At 43.7% G+C, this 23,158-nt stretch overlaps 6 protein-coding genes across 6 annotated transcripts; 2 read left to right on the forward strand and 4 right to left on the reverse strand.

The window, feature by feature from the left end:
- Positions 1–24: 24 nt before the first annotated feature.
- Positions 25–1,010, reverse strand: pxr1 (telomerase inhibitor/ribosome biogenesis protein PXR1; the record flags this gene model as incomplete). Its single annotated transcript, XM_057088088.1, has 3 exons — positions 25–60; positions 118–931; positions 988–1,010. The coding sequence occupies 3 exons, from the start codon at positions 1,008–1,010 to the stop codon at positions 25–27; spliced, it is 873 nt and encodes a 290-aa protein (XP_056947917.1).
- Positions 1,011–1,522: 512 nt separating this feature from the next.
- On the forward strand, positions 1,523–5,167 carry N7483_004652 (SacI domain and endonuclease/exonuclease/phosphatase family protein; the record flags this gene model as incomplete). Its single annotated transcript, XM_057088089.1, has 6 exons — positions 1,523–1,835; positions 1,886–3,774; positions 3,854–4,153; positions 4,208–4,317; positions 4,371–4,696; positions 4,755–5,167. 6 exons carry the CDS (start codon positions 1,523–1,525, stop codon positions 5,165–5,167), a joined length of 3,351 nt encoding a protein of 1,116 aa, XP_056947918.1.
- Positions 5,168–6,511: 1,344 nt separating this feature from the next.
- On the reverse strand, positions 6,512–8,800 carry N7483_004653 (uncharacterized protein; the record flags this gene model as incomplete). The annotated part of the gene is made up of 5 exons (XM_057088090.1): positions 6,512–6,615; positions 6,694–6,949; positions 7,018–7,682; positions 7,726–8,561; positions 8,796–8,800. The coding sequence occupies 5 exons, from the start codon at positions 8,798–8,800 to the stop codon at positions 6,512–6,514; spliced, it is 1,866 nt and encodes a 621-aa protein (XP_056947919.1).
- A 1,330-nt stretch (positions 8,801–10,130) lies between these two features.
- On the reverse strand, positions 10,131–11,251 carry N7483_004654 (uncharacterized protein; the record flags this gene model as incomplete). Its single annotated transcript, XM_057088091.1, has 4 exons — positions 10,131–10,343; positions 10,399–10,542; positions 10,621–10,827; positions 10,901–11,251. 4 exons carry the CDS (start codon positions 11,249–11,251, stop codon positions 10,131–10,133), a joined length of 915 nt encoding a protein of 304 aa, XP_056947920.1.
- Positions 11,252–11,672: 421 nt separating this feature from the next.
- Positions 11,673–14,810, forward strand: N7483_004655 (putative AP-3 complex subunit delta; the record flags this gene model as incomplete). Its single annotated transcript, XM_057088092.1, has 5 exons — positions 11,673–11,790; positions 11,852–12,048; positions 12,131–12,514; positions 12,566–12,794; positions 12,856–14,810. Coding segments are annotated over 5 exons (2,883 nt in total), but the record flags the coding sequence as incomplete, so codon positions are not given.
- A 274-nt stretch (positions 14,811–15,084) lies between these two features.
- On the reverse strand, positions 15,085–15,469 carry N7483_004656 (RAMP4 family protein; the record flags this gene model as incomplete). The annotated part of the gene is made up of 3 exons (XM_057088093.1): positions 15,085–15,194; positions 15,269–15,398; positions 15,467–15,469. 3 exons carry the CDS (start codon positions 15,467–15,469, stop codon positions 15,085–15,087), a joined length of 243 nt encoding a protein of 80 aa, XP_056947922.1.
- Between the last annotated feature and the right edge of the window lie 7,689 nt (positions 15,470–23,158).

The following is a 23,158-nucleotide window of genomic DNA, read 5'->3' on the forward strand; positions in this document are numbered from 1 at the left end:
AGAAGGGAAATTCAAGAAAGTAAATTATGCTTTCACATTCACCGCTTTCACCATGAAGATCTATTTCAAATAAGTGTTAGTGATGAAGATATACGGTGGAAGAGAACTATAACCTACCTCATTGAGGGACTTATCATCCATGAGCGCTCGTTTCTTCTGGGCAATATGACGGCCTCGGAAGACTTGACGACCTAATGGACGGTGCTCTCGTATAACTGTGGTAGTAGTGGGAGCCACTACTGGTTGAGAGGATTCATCAGACTCAGCCTTCCGCTTCTTGGACTTCTTCTTAGACTCAGACTCTGAAGAAGAATCCTCATCGCTATCATCATCTGAGCGCGAGTGAGACTTCTTTGCCTTGGACTTGGATTTCGACTTGGACTTGGACTTTGACTTGGATTTGGACTTCGAGGACTTCCGAGCCGAGGTTGATGAATTGCTGAAGGAATCATCATCGTCCTTGCCTTGTTGATCGTTTCCAGCAGATTTGGACTTTTCCTTCTTTTCTTGGGGCTTCGCAGGTAACGCTTCGAGTTTTTCTTGAGCAAGGAGTCCACCGCGAACGAAGCGAACCTCGGGAAACTTCAGCGCAACATATCGCGCCAACTTCACGTCAACCGATTTGCGCTCATCCTTTTGTAACTCCGCCTCTGACTTTCCATTCAATCGACCTAGTAATCCCTTAAATGCATCTTGTCCGGTCGGTTCGCTCTCTCGGGCTAAACGTGCGCCCAATCCCAGATTATCATCCTTAATCGTGACTTTGATATGAGAATGACTGGCAGCAGTCAATAGATCAGCATGCGCAGCATCCCGAGCTCCCAATCGACCGCCTGGGGTCCAGCCCTGGGCACTCATGATTTTGTGGCCAAAGCCCGACGTGGATCGGGCCCATTTGGTGTTATTGGGATCATGAGAGATCTTCGTGTTCCTGCGAATGCATTAGCCGAGGGAGCGTAAAGTGACCGAGCAGATAAATCCGCATACTTTTTGGGAGCGGCTAAACCCATGGCGGCCTATGGGTATAACAAATTTCTAAACACTTTTTTTTGAAGATGGTCGCTGGAGAAACAAAAAAAATTAAAAAAAAAGTTGAATCGGGATCCAAAGATAGGGATGCTGAGTCAGCGGGGCGATAAGATTTCCCCCGCGAGGAACCAACAACATGTAATCAACTTGATGTCTCGTGAGCCTTGATATTGCATTGGGCTTCTTTGTTTATTCTTTCTTTCTTTTTTTCTTTTTGGTCATTTTATTTGAATCATAGATCCCTGGGAAGAGAACCAATCATCACTTTTCTTGCAAATAAGTCGTTGTTGGACTTGCTCATTTGATTCCCAATTGGGTCTCCAACACATCCGCTCTCTCAACATCGCCGATAAAGAAGTACTTTCTCTCCTCCCCCACCACTGCATTGGGGCATTTCAAAATCTAAACTATACATCACCTCTACGCTTATTCATTACTTAGCCTATTTTCATGATCAAACCAGGCGTTTGGATTTACCTTTCACTCCCAGACTATGTACAATCTTCGGGTTCTTTGTCGCGATCAGCCTCAGCGAACCATTGCGCTGGTGACGTCAGATCATGTTTTGATCTTTCATTACAATGCAACTAATGCTAAGTCTTCATCTACCGCACGCTGTCGTGTGGAGTTCCTAGATGTTGTTTCGGCGGACTTGAAGGCATATCGGCCTTTGGGCGCCGGCCATGGTACATTGGGGCTGGTCACGCTGAACGAAGATCTGTTTGTATGTGTGGTTACCACATCATCACAGGCGGCTACTGTGAGACCTGGCGAGAGTGTTTCCAGGATAGATTCGGTAGACTTCTGTGAGCGGAATCTGGAGTATCTGCTTGTTCTTTTGTCTAACCATTTACAGACTGTCTTAATCATGCCGAATATGAATACGGTCTAGAATATGAATCTGGGGCTCAGTTTGCCTCAGAGGATAGAATGGACCAGGATGGTCGCGATGCAGTCACTGACCATCCATTCCTCGCCCTGAAAAAGCTTCTCGGGGATGGAAGTTTCTACTACAGTCTTGACTTCAACCTCACAGACCGTTTACAAGACCGGTATGCTCAGTCAATGTATAAAAATTACAAGTATCAGGCTAACTTTGAATTCAGCTCCGATAAATCAGCAGCATTTGACATTGATTCTTTGGATCAGGATATGCTGTGGAACTCATACATGATTAATCCTCTGCTTCTGTTCCGCAGTCATCTACCCCCTGCAGATAAGGCCAAGCTAGATGCGTCTCAGCTATTAACATGTGTCATCCGAGGGTTCGCCAGCACGCTGAAAATCCCTGCAAATATTCCCGTACTGCCGCAAATACGGACAAACTTCCCGTCTCTTTTGACGATTGTCTCACGACAGTCCTCTCGTCGTGCTGGAACGAGGTTCAATTCTCGAGGAATTGACGATGATGGCCATGTGGCCAACTTCGTTGAATCGGAGTTGATTCTCTGGGTTTCCCCTGGCATTGCATTCTCCTACGTCCAAGTTCGGGGATCAGTACCAATTTTCTGGGAACAAACCCCGGGTTTAATTCCAGGCCAGCAGAAAATCGAAATCACTCGGTCCAGCGAAGCAACGCGACATGCATTCAATCAACACTTTGAGGCACTTGAGTTGGAGTATGGAGCTGTACATGTGGTAAACCTCCTCAGCGAGCTCAGATCTGGTGAGGCAGAGCTATCGGCTAGGTACCGGCAACACATTGCCGGAAGTTCCTTGAGAAAGAAAGAGGACCCTGGAAAAGCTGCACATCATAGTCTTTTGCGCCTGACAGAATATGACTTCCTTGCTGAGACTCGCGGTCCGGCTGGTTATGAGGCAAGCAATCAGATCAAGTATGAGTTAGCCGGTTCACTGGATGGATTTGCTTACTTCTTGTCCGAGGATACTGCTCGCCCCAATGCATCGCTCGATGAAAGGGAAGATGCACTTAGTGCTTCCTCAGTTATTCTACAACAGGATGGTGTTTTCCGAACAAATTGTCTTGACTGTCTTGACCGCACGAACCTTGTCCAAACCATTATCAGTTCGATGGCATTGGAATCTTTCCTGGATCACCAGAGTGCAAGACTCGGGACAGATTTGCAAATGCGCCATTCTACCCTTTGGGCAGATAATGGTGATGCACTCTCGAAGATCTATGCAGGCACCGGAGCTTTGAAATCCTCGTTTACCAGGCATGGGAAAATGTCGCTTGCCGGAGCGCTTGCTGACGCGCGGAAAAGCGCGACTCGACTATATGTCAACAATTTCACTGACAAGGCCCGACAGAGAACGATTGATCTTTTGCTGGGTCGGTTAGCAAATCAACTGCCGGTTCATCTTTATGATCCTATGAATGATTTAGTCACCGAGGAACTCAATCGCCGGGCGCCAGAGTACTCCTCTGCCAAGAAAATTCGTGTTTGGGCAGGCACATTCAATGTGAACGGCCGGGATGAAGGCCCGGGCACTGATCTTACTCCTTGGCTTTTCCCCGATGCAACTGAATCACTTGAAGATCCTGTGATGTTCGTCGTTGCATTCCAGGAAATTGTTGATCTGAGTCCTCAACAAATCATGTCGACTGATCCAAGCACCCGGAAAGTATGGGAGAAAGCCGTACAGGAATGTTTAAACACACACACAAAGCTGAATGGCACTGGAAAATATGTCTTGTTGAGAACTGGCCAGCTTGTGGGTGCTGCATTGATGATATTCGTGAAGTCCAAGGCACTGAAGGAGATCAAGAACGTTGAAGGAGCGGTCAAAAAGGCAAGTCTCCACCTGGCTTTTCTATTATTTCCATTTCTCAATTCCACTATTAACACTAACAACAAAATAGACCGGACTTTCTGGTATTGCCGGGAACAAAGGTGGCTGCGCGATTCGATTTGACTTTTCCAATACCAGCATCTGCTTGGTGACCGCACATCTAGCAGCCGGATTTGCCAACTACGATGAGCGCAATCGTGATTATGAGACCATTGATCAGGGCTTGCGGTTCCAAAAGAATCGATCTATTGCAGATCATGATGTGATCATCTGGCTGGGAGACTTCAACTACCGTATTGGGTTGGGAAATCAAATCGTGAGAGATCTTGTCTTGCAGCAGGAATTCCAGAGACTCTACGAGAACGATCAGGTAACCTTACTCCTACTACTTAGTTCTTGGTATCTGTTCTGACAACATTGATAGTTGAATCTCCAAATGACTGCTGGAAGAGCCTTCCAGTACTTTTCCGAGGGAACCATCAACTTTGCTCCCACCTACAAGTATGATATCGGGACGGAAACCTATGATACATCGTAAGTGCTCCGGATACATTTATACTCAGGCGCGTCTCTGACAAATTCAATAGTGAGAAAGCTCGCATTCCTGCATGGTGTGATCGAATTCTATGGAAAGGGCCAAACCTTCGTCAAACCCACTACAACTCGGCCAAACTCTTGGTCTCGGATCACCAGCCTGTGTGGGCCTCCTTCGATGGCATAATTGAACATGTCGATCAAGATCTCAAAGACAAGCTGAGACGACTGCTCTATTCAGAGAAACAGCGTGGTTCTCTCTCGGATTCCATAAATCTTTTAGATCTGGAGGATGAAGAAGAACCCATGCCGCAAGGATCTATTGCACCTGGGCTACCACCAGCAAGCTCTGAACGGAACAGGTGGTGGCTAGATAATGGTATTTTGACCCAATAACCTTTCAACTCTGGAAAAGGCAGTGACTAACTAAATTACAGGTGCACCCGGTAGAACAACCCTGCAACCACCTCAGGAAGGACTAGTTGCAAATGTTCTCCGCAAACCCAATCCTTTTTCCACTGACTCTGAGCCTGAATGGGTCCCAACCTCGAGAATGATGAGGCAAGGTACTATTGACAGAAAGCCGCCGCCACCTCCACGACGGGGTACAGGCTTGAATGAGCAGGACGCCACGCCGGCACTGCGTATGACATCTTCTGGAAAAGCGCCCCCTGACATCCCTCGAAAACCGACCTCTCTTAGTTCTCATTCAGCCCCACGTCCCTTAGGTCTTGATGATCAAGGTCGTGGTTCTATGAAGAGCAGCCCAAACCAACAAAGTGTAACTCAGGATCTTCTCGGTGATTCTACGGATGGGCCAATCGAATGGAAACCACTCCTCCCGCAATAAAAAGATGCATCTTTGGTGGGGTTAGCTGGTCTTAGCCCTCGTGTTATTATTGAACTCTCTCTGGTGTACATCAAGCAATAGTGAACGTTTTTTTAACGAGATGACGTTTCCCGCTCTTCCTATGTAGGAATGTAATTGGGTGCGATCTAGTATGAAAATGGTGTGGTGCATAGGTCTCAAATCAACGCACTTCGTCAGGCTAAAAGAGTAGTCGATCGTCTTGCCGTGCATTTCAAATGGGCCTAGACTCGTCAGCTCTCACACCGCATGTATTTGATCCTCTCTTACTCGTTGATATCATACTTAACCCGGGTCCACTCCAGGATTTACCTGGGCACTTACACACCCAGGCAAAGTAATGTACTGTCAGCTATGACTCACATGGTTCTTACGTGTCCAAATTCCGCTCCAGGCAGCAGATTGACAGCATGGAGGTGCATGTACATTTCAGCCCCCCTTTCGTTGGGCTCTAGGCAGATACGCCCACATTTGGGTGTCTAATCCATAGGGAGAGATATAGGTCAAATAGAATATAGATCAAATTTTCATTTTTCAATATTAGAAAGCAAATCAAGAAACAAATCAAAACCGCTAACTAAAACGTAAATTCCAGATAAAACGCGATTTTGGAGACCATTCGCCATAGGGCCCGTGGACCCATAAGGTAAAAACATCATAATCATCATCATCATCATCATCAACTTTGTATTTCCCCAAAATAAATAATCCGCCTTCTCCATGACCTGTAAGAAGAAACAAAGGAAGAAGGAAGAGCAGGGGGGAGGGGGAAGAGAGAGAAAAAAAAACAAAGTTACACTAGAAATGGCACATGGTACCAAAAGACACTCCCTGGATTGGGTAAACTGAGAATATATGTGGTTGATTACCAGATATATTCCCAGATGTCTCATTTAAGTTTAGATATCTTTGTCCCGTGGCTAAAGTGACAAGACGAGGTTGGCAGAGACGCGAGAAACACAGATGTGTTAAGAATGCGAGCCATGCCATGGATATCTCTCTTCTCCAAAAGACTCCCATGTAGATCCCTTCAATTCTCCGAGGAGAAAAGAGGAAGGGGGGAAAAAAACCGATGGCACCTGGAATGATCAGATTTTGAACAAAAGAGTAGAGGGATGTTCACATGAGCAATCAAATACTCTGCGCGCTGTCCTTGAGAATTCTTCTCTGGGAAGGTGCCAGGAGAGGGGGAGAGGGAGAGAGTATTTTGGGCTATGGGAGTGTGAAATCCATGCCCGGTGGAAATTTGAGTAGATGTGCGAAGAAAAGAGCGGAGATTCGAAGAAAACCATCTCCTTCAGTAGGTGAACCTGAAAGCATCTTCAACTAAGCTGCCGGTTCCTCTTTCTTGGGAGGAGCCTTCTTGGCCCGTGGTGGTAAACGCCGACCCACCATCCAGTGAGTAAAAGCTGGGGGAGGCCTCTTAGGGACTAAAGATGTATCAATTAGTTACATGTTCCTGAATAGTTGGGAGTTCTGTGAGTAGTTCTGGGAGAATATAATCATACCTATCTTCTTCACCTCCGCAGGCTTAGGAGGAGGTGGCGGTGGTTCAGCAGCAGGGGGAGGATCAGGCTCCTTGGGCTTCTCAGGAATTGGCCACATATGCATGGTGATAGTCCAATCGGGCTCAACAACTGTTTCCCAGACCTGAGGAAGAATGATATCACCATTCGGTCCTACCAGATCATAGTGACCCTCGATTACATGGGGGCCAATGACATCGATGTGGACAAAGGCTTGCTTAATCAACTCTTGCATTCTCTGAAAGAAATTTAAGGTTAGTTTTAAGTTCAAAAAGAAAAGAAAAAGAGCGAGGAAGGTATTCTTACCGGCCAAGTCTCACATAGCTCAAAGGGGAAGCTAAACTTCCTCCCCACAGCATCCTTGAACTTGATGGGCTTCTTCTTCTCAATAACAGGAGGTCTGTTCTTGGCTTCTTCCTCTGCTTTCCTGGCTGCTTCCTCCGCCGCGGCCTTGTCAGCCTCTGCTTTGGCCTTATCAGCCTCCTCCTTAGCCTTGGCAGCCTCATCCTCTTTAGCCTTGGCAGCAGCAGCGTGTACAGCTTCCAACGCCTTGGCTGTTGCTACCTCGGCTGCTTTCTCAGCATTCTCTGTGGCTGCAGCTGCAGCTGCATTCGCAGCCGCAATTGCCTCCTCCTTCGCCTTAGCCGCTTCTTCTGCTGCTCTAGCCTCCGCATCCTTTCGAGCTATCGCCGCCGCTTCTGATGCTGCAGCTTCAGCAATCGCGCGATCATGTGCTGATTGTCTATCCCGCTCGGCCTTCTCTGCCGCCTCGGCAGCAATCGCGGCCAAACGGTTCGCTTCCTTGGTTTCTCGCTCCAGACGTTCGTCCATGATCAATTTCTCCAATCGTGCGATCGCCTCGTCCTTGGCGGTATCTGCAGGCGGGGGTTCCTTCGGAGCCTCCTCGGCAGGTGGAGGCGCAGGTGCCGGTGTGGGGGCGGGTGCTGGTGCGGGAGAGGCGGCCTTGGGCTCTGGTTGAGGTGGGACTGGGAAAGGAAAGTATGGGGGGAGCACCGTATGGCGGCATGCCGGGATACATTGCATATGGGTCAGCATAGTTGTAATAGCCATTGGGGTTGTACGGCATCATCTCAGGATGATATGGAGGAGCACCGTAAGGCGGCATAGTGTGGGGTCCCCCCATAGGAGCTAGTGGGTGATGATCCATGCGGGATTGAGGGTGCGGTTGGTGGAGACCCCGGTGGGCTTGTTCGGCGTAGAAGGGATGAATGGAGTGACCATTTGGCGGGCCATATCCCGGGTAAGGTCCAGCGCCGTACTGACCATTAGGGTTTCCCTGATTTAGTCGAACGAGCTGATCCGACGCAGGGCCATTTTGGTGAGGATGATACCCCGCGTGGCCTTGGGGTTGGGGTTGGGGTTGACCGTATTGGTTATAAGAAGGGCCCGAAGAGATGCTCGGTGGATAGCCCTGGCCCTGTTGTGCATATCGCCGGGAATCTTGATGAGCACGTTGTGGAGGGTAATGTTGTTGATAGTCATCGGAGTCACCGCCACTATCCTGTAGATCGGGGGAGTGGGAATGATGACGTGGAGAGGAACGCCGGGGGCGCGAACCAAAGTCGCGCTCGGCGGGCATTTGTCGGCGCGTTGGTTGACGAGGGCGCGAGGCCGAGCGAGAACCGTGGAGGGAGCGGTTACGGTTCGAGGTCCTTGGTCTCGAGGCTGAATCAGCCGGGTTCAATTCATCCGGATATGACAGTTCCGCCCACCCATCGTAGTCCAGATACCCATGACTCCCTTCTGAAGGAGGCTTGACATCCACAACCGAGTCCTCGTCCGAAGAAGAGAAGTCTGACTCAGTCAGATCAGCTGGGTCAATCGTGATGCTGACCCCCCCTAGAATAAAATTTAGGTCAGTTGATTGTTTCTGATATTTCTGGTGGTTTTTTTTGGGGCGGTTTGGGGGGGGGTCCTCTCTCTCTCTTTCTCTCTTGATATGTTTGTCAAGGGAGGATTGTAAGAGCCTCAAGGAGGGGGAAGGGGGGTAAATAGTAAATATGTCAAAGAGATCAAAGGGGAGGGGGAAAAGAGAAGAAAATTATAGGGAAATCAAAACATACGTCATAGAGACTAGAGCCTCCGAGGAGGGGTCAAGAGAGGGGGAAAGAAAAAAAAATTAAAGTATTGAAGAACTTCAAGATCGAAGAAAAAAGAGGGGGAGGGGAGAGAAAGAGTAGTGTGTGGGAGTCGGCGAGTAAACAAAAAAAAAAAAAGAACCACTCGGGGATTGAAGCGAGGGGGAAAAAGAAAAATCGAAAGTCACTTGATTTTCACTCTCTTAGTAGGAATGGGAATCCCTTGCAGTGAAAAAAAAATAATAATAATAATAATGGTATATATAAGTAGTCGGGATATACCTAGGTTTTACTGAGAGAGATTCAAGGGGGGGAGAAAGAAAAGGAATCAAGAGAAGAAAGAGAACGAGAAATCAATATATGGCCCACAATAGATATACCAAAAATAATTTATAAGAATTAAAAAAATAATTTTAAAAAAAAAAGACAAATAAAATTAAATAAAATTTATGACCTAGATATTCACCAATTCTCTCCAATCCCTTCAAAATTCGATCCAATAAGTAATGGGATTCACTGCCTGATGTTAATACTGATTGGGCGCAGATGGGAGATTGGGCATGTCTCTGGGTGTAACAGGCATCAATTTGGGGGTTTTTGGTAGGAAAGAGTCATTTAGGTCCCTGCAAGCTGCCCGAAATGCCCAATCATCGGCCTGATATTATATCGAATGCTCCAGAAACAAAATAAATCATAAAATAAAGATGGATCGAGATCAACAGGGGACATCATTTAGAGACATCTAGGGAGTAGAAGATGATAAATGTAGATAACTATACCTAGTATACTAGTTTGTAGTCCCCCAGGTTCAAAAGTTGTATATATGTACTATTTACCTCACGCTACCACTAAATACTACTAACCTAAGGAACCAGAACATTCAAATGTTTAAATGTAATTTATATAATTCGTAATAAAACGAACAATTCAGATTTATCTCAATTGCAAGATTCCATCTGATGCTTCTGTGCGCCACATGTGCACACTGTATGCACCTGCACGGCACTAAACCTTGATCTTTTGAGGGACCACAGCATATATACAACCCCAATCTAGAATCATCCAGATCTACTAGATTCAGGATTTTAAGACATACTAATATTCAGAAGGAATACTCGAGCTAACACTCAAGATTAATGGAGTAATAGTAAATTGTACATATTTAATTACATAGAATTATTCTATATAGAAACTTGGAAGTCAATTGAGTTCATCTCTCGCAACTACATAACAAAGCAAAGCAAACATTTGAAAAAGAGATTAGAGAGATAGAAAAAAAAGGAGGGGTATATTAAGACCATAGGACAACATTCATCACGATTATGACTTTTGCTCAAACCGATTCAATAAAGCCTTCGCAGCAATAAGCTCGCTGCGACTGGAGGCCCAGTGTTGATCATCAACAGATCGAGTCTCAACCATCTCCCGCAATCGCTTCAGAGCGAAATCATGGAGACGACTCACCGTCTGTTTTGAGAGCATCGCACGATCCGATAGGGCTTCGTAACCCATATCCAACAATCGAGAGGAGGCCTAGACTTCAATTAGCCAACAATCAATTTCAAAAAAAAACACACCTCATACGTACCAAAGCCAATCCATAGAAGCCGCGCAGGTAATCATCACAGAGCTCAATGCTTCGACAAAAATGTTGGACCGACTTGCTTGCAAGGCGAATCTCCTCGGGAGCTGAGGCACTCACGTAGAAAACTTCACCCAGTCGAGCATGGATCTTTGAAATTCAAGGTCAGTCCAGGCCGAATAGGCGATATAAGTGAAGATAGACGGCGAAGAAACGGCGTAGACCTACATTCCATGCATTGGGGGCAATGAGAAGAGCCTCTTCAAGACTGAAGATAGCCTGGGCGCTGAGTCCCTGGCTTTGGTAAAGATCTGCAAGTTCACACCAGGCTTCAGCATCAGTTGGAACGGCATCAAGAAGTTGGATAAGGGCGGCGACCGCATCCGATGATCGATGGAGGGAGCGCAACAGAGCGACTCGACGCTTGAGAATAGGCTGGAGTTTGAATGATCAGCATTCCACTATTGTTAAGAGAGCAATACGGGACTAGGAGCTATAGCAAACTGACCACATTCACAGGGGTTTTTCCCAAGATCTTTTCATATTCCTTCAAGCACTTTTCCAATGCAGAAATATCTTTGGCGGTTGCCTCTTGGTATAAGCCACGGAGTCCCATCACCTTCTCGTTGGCGGGACCAAATCGGTGGCTTAACCGATCGAGACAAACTTGGGCGGATTGATCATCGCCAGTCCTTAAACAGGCCAGGAAGAGCTGTTCAATCTGACCATACTCCTCCGCAGTATCCTTTGTAGCTTTTGTAGAACCTTGGCCAAGGATTCCGGGGGCCAGCTGGGCGAGGTGGAGAGTAGCGATCAAATCGGATCCATTGATCCCCCGGGCATTAATAGGAGCGCCCATATTCAATGAAATATGAGACAGAAGTCAAGCTGTGAAGTAACAGGTAACAAGGGAAAGAAATAAACTGGGAAGTTACCCACGTCAAGGAGATAAGCAAAGAAGCTATGGGGAAGTTTGGAGCAATGGGGATGGGCGCATTTGGGGTTCGGAGATACACGGTCCCGTGATGCTTATCGACTCCCACCCCCACGTTTATTCAGAGCTACGTACATATATCAACAACTCTCCTGCGGATCTTGATTCTTCAACCCACTCGGGTCCAATGGAAGGGCCATGCTGGTTGAACCCCGATCTGTCTTAATTTCAATTTCTCCTGGATTGAGCTGATTTATCCTCGCTTCAAGAGCGAGAAGTTGAATGCAATGTCAGTGAACGCGCAACAAAACTGATAAAATCATAGCGCTAATTCATATCTACCAGGTTCGAAAAGTCGCTCTATGACCTGATTAAAGGTCTTCGAAATCATAAAGGTGGTGAAGATGAGTACGTCCAGAGCTGTTTGCGTGAATGCAAGGCAGAGATCAAGTCGCAGGATACCGGTAGGCTTATGATTCGAGCTCTCCACGGTGATGTGATAGGACGCATACTGATTCCAGATAGACAAGAAGGCAACGGCACTTTTGAAACTCATTTATCTCGAGATGTTTGGGTATGATATGTCTTGGGCATCCTTCCACGTCCTGGAGGTCATGTCATCCGCAAAGTACCTCCAGAAGCGCGTAGGATACCTCGGTGCTGTTCAAAGCTTCCGACCGGATACTGAGGTTCTCATGCTAGCAACAAATATGCTGAAGAAGGTTTGTACTCCAAGATCCCTCATGTTCCCCCTTATAAATTCTCTTCGGGTTTCTCTGTTCTCATTCTAATTCGCGGCGCTAGGACATTGTGTCCCCCAATATCCCCTCCTTGTCTCTCCCATTGGCTACCCTGCCACATATAGTCACACATTCGCTTGCTATGTCTCTGCTGCCGGATATACTCTCTCGACTCTCTCACTCAAGCGCGGTCGTGCGGAAGAAAACCATCGTGTGCCTCTACCGACTGGCTCTAGTATACCCCGAGGCATTGAAGTTGGCATGGCCAAAGATTAAGGATCATCTCATGGATGAACAGGAAGATAGCAGTGTTACTACAGCGGCGATCAATGTCGTCTGTGAACTTGGATGGAGGCGACCCCATGATTTTCTGCCCATGGCCCCAAGATTCTTCGAGTTGCTGGTGGACAGTGGTAATAATTGGATGGCTATAAAAATCATCAAGTTGGTTGGTTTTTCTAAACCCAGCTCACAAATTCCTTCAAACTAACCAGAACAGTTTGCAACATTAACTCCACTAGAGCCGCGGCTGACTCGCAAGCTCCTTCGTCCATTGACAACCATTATTCAAACTACAACAGCAATGTCACTACTTTATGAATGCATAAATGGCATTATCCAAGGTGGCATCTTGGATAGCGAGGAAAATTCACAAGAGAGGGATGAAGTGGCGGCTCTTTGTGTTGGGAAGCTACGAGGAATGATTGTCATGGACTCCGATCCTAACTGTGAGCTTCTATTGCAGTGTCTGATATACATAGACTCACTAACATCCTTGGATAATCATAGTGAAATATGTGGCTCTCCTTGCATTAAACCGCATTGTTACAACACATGCTTTTCTAGTTTCTATGCAACAGGATGTCATTATGGATTGTCTAGATGATCCAGATGTTTCCATTCGGCTTCAGGCTCTAGAACTAGCAGCTGGAATGGTAACCAGTGATACTCTCCAGATGGTTGTGAACCGTCTCATCAATCAACTTCAATTGGCCTCGTCGCGAGATATTCCGGATCTCGAAGCAACACCGTCAGACAACGGAGAGGAATACGAGAACTTGAAAAGCTCGGAACATGCCACTGATGCTCTCAACATGCCCAACGACTATCGATCCGAGGTCATCCACCGTATTCTAGATATGTGTGCTCAGAACAATTATTCTGAACTCGTTGATTTTGAGTGGTATGTTCACATTCTAATTCAGCTGGTCAAGCTTCTCCCGCCATCAGATACAGATGAGAATTGGTCCGAATCAGCTATTGGAGAAGGTCCGAATGGACCGAAGACTACTGTCGCATTCCGTATCGGGTCAGAAATCCGGAATGTTGCTGTGCGTGTGAAGGGGGTACGCCCAGAGGCTACCCGAGCAGCGGAGTCACTTTTACTCATTGACAATAAGTCAACGCTCTTCCCTGCATCGTCGAATGCTGGGGTTGATGTTTTGGGTCCTGTAGCATGGGTCTCGGGAGAATTTGCAGAATATCTACAGTCCCCAAGTCGAACTCTCCAGTCTCTGATCGACCCGTCCACGGTCTCCCTTCCTCCAAGCACACTTCAGCTGTTTTTGCAGGCTATCCCTAAGGTCCTCATTCGCGTGAATCGGTCTCACAGAACTCAGGAGACATGGAGGAACGAGATGTCTTTTCTCTTGATGCGGGTGGTATCTTTCCTGGATACCCTAGCCGCCCACCCGGACTTGGATGTACAAGAACGAGCCATCGAATTTTTGGAAATTCTTCGCTTAGGCGCTGAATCCCTGAAATCCGAATCCGAAGGAGTGCCGTTCCTGTTGGCTTCTGTCATTCCAAATTTATTCACCGGGTTGGACCTCAATCCAGTCGCAGTTAGTGCTCAGAAAAGGGTCGTGCTGCCTGCAGAGCTCCGCTTAGATGAACCTTTTCATGATAATCTTCCAGGTCTCTTCCAGGAAATGGACAGCTACCTGGTCGATACAACCAAACATCATGCTATTCAGCAGTTCTACTACGATGCAGATCTCGTCCCGCCTTCCCACAAGTTACCCCCTGCACACACACTGCTAGCACCAGCTGGATTGCAACCGGATTCCTATCAAAACAGCTATGGTGGTGCAGCCGATCCCCCCAATGCCTCAGATAAGAGGAAAGTGGATCGGAGAGAGCGTTATCGGGATGACCCGTTCTATATCGCCTCTATGGATGCCTACTCGGGGGTATCTACACCACATCGTGATGTTCGTTCCTCCAGTGGCGATTCATTGGACATTGATTCAATCCCTATTGTCGATTTAAAGCTGGGAGGCGAGTCTTTCGAAAGAACAAGTGTCAATATTCAGAGCCACCACCGCACACAGGCTACTGCACGCATGGAGGTTGCAGCAGATGAAACACTTGGGCCTGAAGGACCGTCTTTATCTGGATCTGCTGGAACACCAGGCTTCAAACGATCACTTCTACAGGTGGATTCTAGTGGACTTGGGGATTTTTTGTTAGAGTCGACAGAGGGTGAATCGAATTCTATCTTAACTAGGGATGGAGGGGATGCGGAAATGACCAAAGCCATGCAAAGTATGGAACAGGTGCGTCTACGTATGCAACGGGCCTCCGAGCGAATTCAACCCGAGGGAATTCCTGTCGAGGGGACTCTTGTGAAGAAGAAGAAGAAAGCTAAAAAGGCCCCCGATGCTACTCAATCTGGAGAAAATGTGGAAAAGAAGAAGAAGAAGAAGAGGGATCCGGAGTCGAAAATAGACGTATTGAAATAAACGGAGACCTCGTTCGTTCCTTGCCTCACATCAATTAGAAGTCAAGAAGAATTTCGTGGATGATAATACAATATAAGAAGGCTTCATTCGCCGGGTTGCCCCTGTCATAGTTGATTCTGAATAGCTGAGCTCTCTGTCGGTTGGGATGAGTGATGGTTGTGATCCAGAACCATGCACCAGGCGATGTAAAATGAAAACGCCAATTTCGAGTTCTCAAGTTCTCAAGTTCTCGAGGGGGTATCTTAAATGATTTGTAGATGGGTATTGTAATTCCTTAATAACCAGTGGCACGGGAGATCATTGAGGCCACGGTTGACCAGATCTCCGGAACAACTCTCAGGAGCTCCAAGATCAGTCCACCGCAGACCACAAAGGCCAAGATTACTAGAAGAGCTTAGTTATTCTGTATTCTGGGTTGAAATCGAACGGAAGGGGGGGGGGGATATTTAGATTCGTACCGACCCAGCTCGCGGAGATTGGTGTCTTTGCGCTTTGCTTCGGCTTGCTGGCGACAGGAGCTTTCCCCCGCTTAGCGGCCTCACTTTTGGCGAAGCGCTCGTTTGCGCGACGTTGTTGAGGTGTTTGTGCCTAGATAGACAAGGATATTAGTATAAATACTCCCATGGGGATAGTGGAAAGGGATATGAATCAAGTACCATAATTTTGAGTGTAGGGTTTGGAGAGTGAGTAGAAGGGGAAAGCTCCCTCGGAGTCACAGTTCCAACACTTTATCCAATACCCGCTCGGACCAAATCAACTTTCCCCAACATACAAAAAAGGCCACGTTGTATGTTTGAGACTCCGCTATAAGTATCTATTTAGATTGGAATTGAACTTGAATTAACCATGTAATTCTATAACACAATTTGGTTTATATATATCAATATTACTATCTGGTTATTACTGAGCTAACGAATACTACTCCATAGAAGTACATAGATTCATATTTTAAGGTAACTTCTAGCACTGTCAATTTGCTACTAGTATGAGGACCTAGATATTATCTACCATAAGCTACTTCTTCTTCACCTTGCCAATGCTCTGAAATAGGCACCAGTGGGTAGTCTGAGACTCTGAGTAGGTGAACTGTTAGTAATACTTTCAGTGTCTATTAACTTCATACTAGTCTTCTATAGTATCAAATTTTGCATCAATATTTTCACGTTCCAAAGTTTTTGAAAGCACTGCTTGTAGTCAAAAAGTACACATTTTCTAAGTAGGGATATATCATATACCATCTAAGTACACTATGTCCACATCAGGGTAGAAGGAGATAACAGAACCTTAATAGAGTCAAAGGCAAGATTAAAAGCTACATATATGATATTCCTATTGTAATGAACTTGTCAGATTAGGGTGACACCTGTGGGCTAGGCGAGATATACTAAGGGGAGAGTACGAGGGGGTGGTTCACTTAGATACAGCGACTAACACTTGAGGAGTGTAAGTCGGGCCCTACAGGAATCCTCCTCTATGTGTGGCCGGACTTGGTGCCGAATCCCGTAGACAATACGGCAATAGATCTGCATGATCCTCAATATAGTGTTTCCTTTGTCTTCCTTGACAATTTATATCTTATTAAATAATCTTTAAATATTATTCTTATGTAATAAGTTCTAAAAACTATAATAATCTAAATTGCAATATTCTTATAAATAAATAAACTTTATTATTATTTAATAAAAATGAGATCTTAGGAGGTAAAAGTGCATGTTTGATTAAGTATAGAATAACAGTAGTTTATATACAATCAAACATAATGACATCAGGTGATGTGCGATCATAACAGTAACATGATGTAAGCAAGGAAAGATACATGGTAATTTTGGGGCGAATATCACATCCTCCCCTACCATCTTGGAATTCGCCTCGAATTCCGCAAAACGAATGTAATCGCGGGCGATGGGGCCCGGACGCGACCGTAAGGTCGTCTATGTAGGCGAAAGCCTATGACATCATGTGAACGGACGAAGATGTAGGACTTCCGTCTTGTTCATGTCTCGAGGAGAAAAAAAAATAATTCTCTCCATCTCCACAAGTTCTGACACACATCGATAGTAATGTCCCAGGCGAAAGCTTCAAAACGGCCGCCATCATCTGTTCTCGTACAGATCAACACATAATCAGTCTCAGGGGAAGAATTTCGGTTGTTTCATCACAACCCATCAAGTTCTTGTCCAGTCAGGGACTCATGTGATCGTCCCGTCCAGGAAGCATGTCTTCTGCTTAGGTCTGGACCTTCAGGTAATCACCAGAACTTCATCAGCCAGGTATGGTCAGTAAGGGCTGATCACGGTCACATCAGGGAGACAGCGCTTGGCAATAGTCACGGCTCCAAGTGACCCTTCACATTCAGCAAACGTGGATCCAGGTCAATACTATAGGGCAGGTCTCATCACGTCGTAGCATATCTTTTCTTCACTTTCACAGGTGGTATGTCTGTTCAGTAGCATGTCTTTCGGCGCGGTGACATGTCTGTCCTCGTTCAATTGAGTTCAGTTGTATACCTCGGTCTTCAGGCGGTGCTACAGGGCAGCAACCTTATCGTGTCAGAATCGACACGGGCATATATCATCATACTCTGCAAGGTACAGGAATCCATCATGTCGCGCAGGACATGGTAAATATGTGAAAATCCATCACATCTTGAATCAGAGATCCTCCTGATTCGAACACTTCCGTATCTTTAGGCCCGCAGGCGGAGGAAAACTTTTCCAGGGCCGGCGTAAAAAATAACATAAATACACAAACAAGTGGCCTTCAGGTCCGAACACACAAAGTTTCCACTTCCTCTGTAGTCCAGTAATCGTAGCCTATAGCGTAGATCCCTTTCTCATAGATATAGGTATTATAACAGCCAATAGGCCCTTCATCAACATACACTTATGGTCAATAGCGACCCTTCTATATATACCGTCTTTCTTCTACGGCTACACCATGTTCCAAGGAATATCTTCCTCCTTTTGCTTATCTAAGTCGCCTATATCTGATTCCTCTGAATCGGTAATATCAGACTCGTCCAATAATATATGACCTGAGTCATCTTCCGAGAGGTTTTGAACTCTCGGGCGACCACATCTCAGTGGTTCCGATTCCGGATTCTTCTTGCGTGCGCGATCAATCACATGTCTAGCAATTGTATCCTCCCCCACTAGCTCCTATCGTACACCATCATAATGGAACTATTCCTATTCTTCTTAAGTGAATGTGGATAGCTCAGAGTAGGAGGGGGTATCATCTTCCTCTAGGATCTTTCGGACCTCTTTAGGTCTTGAAATCTTCAGACCGGTATGTCTTATCGCGGACCGTGTAGCCTAGGACATCCATAACTTCTTTAGATTATCTATATTCGCTTCCAGTAATCTTGATCCATTCACAAGGGTTCAGAGCACTCATCCAGAGGGCTCCGTAAGGGCATAGGTTCCAAGGGTATGGGGTTCCAGTACCTGGTATGGTCTGAACCATTTGCTCTTAAATTTCTTTCCACTTTCATTTCAAATCAACATCTAGCTATCTTTCTGGAAGCTTGTCTTAGTGACCTTAGTCACAGATATGATTTGTCCTGATCGCTTGATTCAGCAAAAGCTTATTAGCTTTCGCTTATATATTACTTAACCCTTTAAGGCTGTCTGTCTGATCCTCAAACGGTTAGACAGGGGATAAATCACTAGGGATTCTTGGGTGTTTACCATATAGTAAGAAGAAGGGACTAGACCCTATGATGGTATATTTATAGATCTAAGCAGCGAACAACACTTGCTAAAGATACAGATCCCACACTTTCGTCGGTTTATTCATCAGATACTTCGTAAGCATCTTTCCCAACAGGCTATTAAAATTCTCCAACTTCCCATTAGTATAGGGTGGTAAGGAGTGGTCGTATAGTGCCGGCTCCTTAATAGGTTAATATAGTATCGCACTATACCGCCAAGAAGGTTCTTACTGCGGTCAGAGATGATTTCTTCTGGTGTACTGTAATTCACGAATATCTGATTATATATGAATTGTCTAAGTGTCTCTTTGGTAGTGTCTGGCATAGCTTGTGCTAGCATCTATCCGGTGGTATAATTGATAGCTATGATGATCTAACAATTACTATTCAGGGTTTTCGGTAGGCGACTAATAAGATCAATCCCCTAATATACAAACAGCCTGATACCTAGGGTAATAAGATATTACACTACCTCCTGTTTAAGGCCTTTCTTTAGGCCTTATAAGACCTAGTAATTCAGACAACTCTTTATAACCAACTCTAATTCTTTCTTTATATTAGGCCACTATCCTTATGGATAAATGACTCTGTTTAGTCCTAGGTAACCTAAATTTCAGCGTGGGGAAGACAGGACCAAAGGTGATGACGTCACGCAGAGGATGTCAGCTGAACAGGGGCACCAAGCTACAGGGAACCCTTCGGAGGAAAGGGTAAAGATAAGACCAAAAGATCAGACAACACGGATCAGATGGAATGACATACGACCAAGCTGGATCCGAACTTAGGATGGAATGGAAGGAAAGAATCAAACAAAGATACAACTGATCCAAAAACGATTGAATTCGATGCTAAACTAGCTAAGGGGTAAGATCAGGTTTTATAGAACTTTAGACTAAACAAACATGAGACCAAAGGTCTCAGGATATGGGACGAAAGGGCTACGGAATCCGAAATAATCGAGTCCTTTCATCTCATCTTGCAACCATTGATCCTAACAACGGGGCTCGGGTTGCGGATCTTCTCGGACGAGAGAAGATCATCTTTGATCTGATAGATCAGATCAAAACCATATCATTCATTTCGCAACGGAAATGTTTGATCGCGGGATGAATTAGTCAGCATAACCTTTGGACCAAAAAGGGCCACTTTTCATCCCAGGAATCCAGGCACACAATCTGCCTGAATTGCTGACACCTCTGGTCTGTCCCCGACACGCTGAAACTTATAGAATACAAGCTAGATAAATAAGGACTATTATACTTTTGGAAATATATCTAGATACCTAAGAGCGAACCACTATATATAGGACTAATCCAGAAGACCTATAATTCTTATCTTACTGGTTACCTGGATAAGATATAATATATATGATTTTATTAAGAATATTCTTTTGGTCTAACTTAATATAAGATATATAACAGTTTATAAGGAACTATATAGTATATAGATATATAATAATCTAGAGGGATATAAAGTATAGACTATTATAACTACTATCTATATCTAATTAGATCTAGTCAGAGATATCAATAGACTTTATCATTAGACTACCGCTAGCGAAAGAAGATAATAGTATAAACTTACTAATAATTATAGATAGGCTTATAAAGGGAGTAATTCTTATTAGGATGGTCTCTATAACTACTATAGATATTACTAAAGCCTTCCTAATATACTTCTATATATATCATAAGTTACTAAGAGCTATTGTTAGTAACTAAGGATTATAGTTTATAAGTAGTAACTAAGGATTATAGTTTATAAGTAGTTTCTAGGAGGAAGTATATAAAGGACTCTCTATTATATGATAACTATTAATAATATTCTACCTATAGACAGATAGCTCTATAGAAAGGGCTAATTAAGAAGTTAAATAAGCCTTATAAGTGTTTATTATATATATATAAGATAATTAGAAATAAATACTACTAGTTATAGCTATAATAATTAATAATTAAGATACTACCTTAATAGGCCTTTTATCCTTCTTCTTTACTTATAGATACCATATTAATATTATTATAATCAAAGAAAACAATAATATATAAAAGATTATAGGCCCTACCAAAGCTAGTAAGAACTTTATTATATAAATAGAAGAAGCTATAACTTAGGTATAAGCTATGATTATAGTTATATAGGAACAACAAGAAAGCCACACCAATTATATAAGATAAGTAGCTCCTATATATAAGAAAGGAGATCTTATATAGTTAAACCTATATAACATATAATCAGAAAGGATCTCAAAGAAGCTTGATTAGATCTATATATATTATAAAGTTACTAATATCCTAAACCCTTATAATATAAAGCTTAAGGTCCCTGCTAGTATATACCTAGTATTCTATATTAACCTTTTATAATACTACACAGCCAACCCCTTACCTTCTTAGGTGGTCGACGATACACAGCTACCTCCGATTGATATTAATAGATAGACAGAATATAAAGTTAAAGCCATCCTAGGATAATATATCAAGAAGATCGGACAAGGAATAAGACTAGAGTATCTGGTGAAATAGATAGGTTACGCTAAGACGTCATAGGAGCCAGCTATAAATGTTAAAGGATATATAGCACTGGACACATATAAATAAGGCAAGCAGACCGCGGACAAGAGGATACACATCATGTCTATAAGGATGTTAAGGGAGCTTGCAGCTAAAGGAGGGGGGTAATATAACAGGTTAAACCCAACGAGGGCTTGTTAATCCTTGACAAAGCCCAAAGCCACGATCACGTACGGTCACGTTCGACGACAGTTAACCACAGATGTCTCCGCTTATAGCCCTACACGTGATCCGCGGAAAGATATATATGCCCTATCATGTACTATAGCTTCCTCTTCCTTAAGCATAAATGTAAACTACATGTCGGCCTATATTGTTCTGCTTCAGTCTTTATAGAGCCTATCACAGTTCTAAGGATATAGGATTCCAGTACCTAGTATAGTCCAAACCATTTACTCTTAAATTTCTTCCTGCTTTTATTTTAAATCAATACCTAGCTATCTTTCTAGAAGCTTATCTTAGTGATCTTAGAGTTATAGATATAATTTATCCTAATTACTTAATTTAGTAAAAGCTTATTAGCTTTTACTTATTTCAGCGTGTCGGGGACAGACCAAAGGTGATGACGTCACGCAGAGGATGTCAGCTGAACAGGGGATACCAAGTTACAGGGGACTTGGGAGGAAAGGGTAAAGATAAGACCAAAAGATCAGACAACACGGATCAGATGGAATGACATACGACCAAGCTGGATCCAAACTTAGGATGGAATGGAAGGAAAGAATCAAACAAAGATACTACTGATCCCAAAAAGATTGAATTCGATGCTCCACTAACTAAGGGGTAAGATCAGGTTTTATAGAACATTAGACTAAACAGATAAACATAAGACCAAAGGTCTCAGAACATGGGATGAAAGATCCACAGAATCCGAAATGATCAAGTCTTTCATCTCATCTTGTAACCATTGGTCTCAACAACGGGGTTCGGGTTGCGAATCTTCTCGGACGAGAGAAGATGATCTTTGATCTGATGGATCAGATCAAAACAATAGCCATTCATTCCGCAACAAAATGGTTGATCGCGGGATGAATTAGTCAGCACAATCTTTAGACCGAAAGAGCCACTTTTGGTCCCAGGAATTCAGGCAGAGAATCAGCCTGAATTGCTGACAACTTATATATTACTTAACCCTTTCAGGCTATCTATCTGATCTATAAATAGTTAGATAGAGGATAAATTACTAGGGATTCTTAGGTATTTACTATATAGTAAAAAGAAGGGACTAAACCCTATGATAGTATATTTATAGATCTAAGTAATAAATAATACTTACTAAAGATATAGATCCTATACTTTTATTAGTTTATTTATTAGATATTTTATGAACATCTTTCCTAATAGGCTATTAAAATTCTCTACTTTCCTATTAGTATAGGGGTAGTAAGGAATGGTTATATAGTACTAGCTTCTTAATAGGTTAATATAGTATTATATTATACTACTAAGAAGGTTCTTACTATAGTTAGAGATAATTTCTTTTAGTATATTATAATTTATAAATATCTAATTAAATATAAATTATCTAAGTATCTCTTTGGTAGTATCTAGTATAGCTTATACTAATATCTATCTAGTGGTATAATTAATAGCTATAATAATCTAATAATTACTATTTAGGGTTTTCGGTAGATAACTAATAAGATTAATCCCCTAATATATAAATAGCTTAATACATAGGATAATAAGATATTATACTACCTCCTATTTAAGGCCTTTCTTTAGGCCTTGTAAGACCTAGCAATTCAGATAACTCTTTATAACTAGCTCTAATTCCTTCTTTATATTAGGCTACTATCCTTATAAATAAATAACTCTATTTAATCCTAGGTAACCTAAATAACCATAATCCTTATATAGATATCTTACTATATCTCTATATATATTTAGCTTAATATATAGTACTTTAACACTATCTATATAGATAAACACTAGCTAGCAATACTCTAATACAATTATATATATTAGGAGATAGATATCTTTAAATATAAGTTTAGAGCAAACTTTAAAACTACTCTAGTCAGAACCTTATTATCTAGTAGCTCCTGGTAATCCAGATAGGC

The sequence above is a fragment of the Penicillium malachiteum genome (genome assembly GCF_028827825.1).
Source record: "Penicillium malachiteum strain IBT 17515 chromosome Unknown utg000002l:1.0-8849297.0:1.0-8852440.0, whole genome shotgun sequence".
In the NCBI taxonomy this organism is placed as follows: domain Eukaryota; kingdom Fungi; phylum Ascomycota; class Eurotiomycetes; order Eurotiales; family Aspergillaceae; genus Penicillium; species Penicillium malachiteum.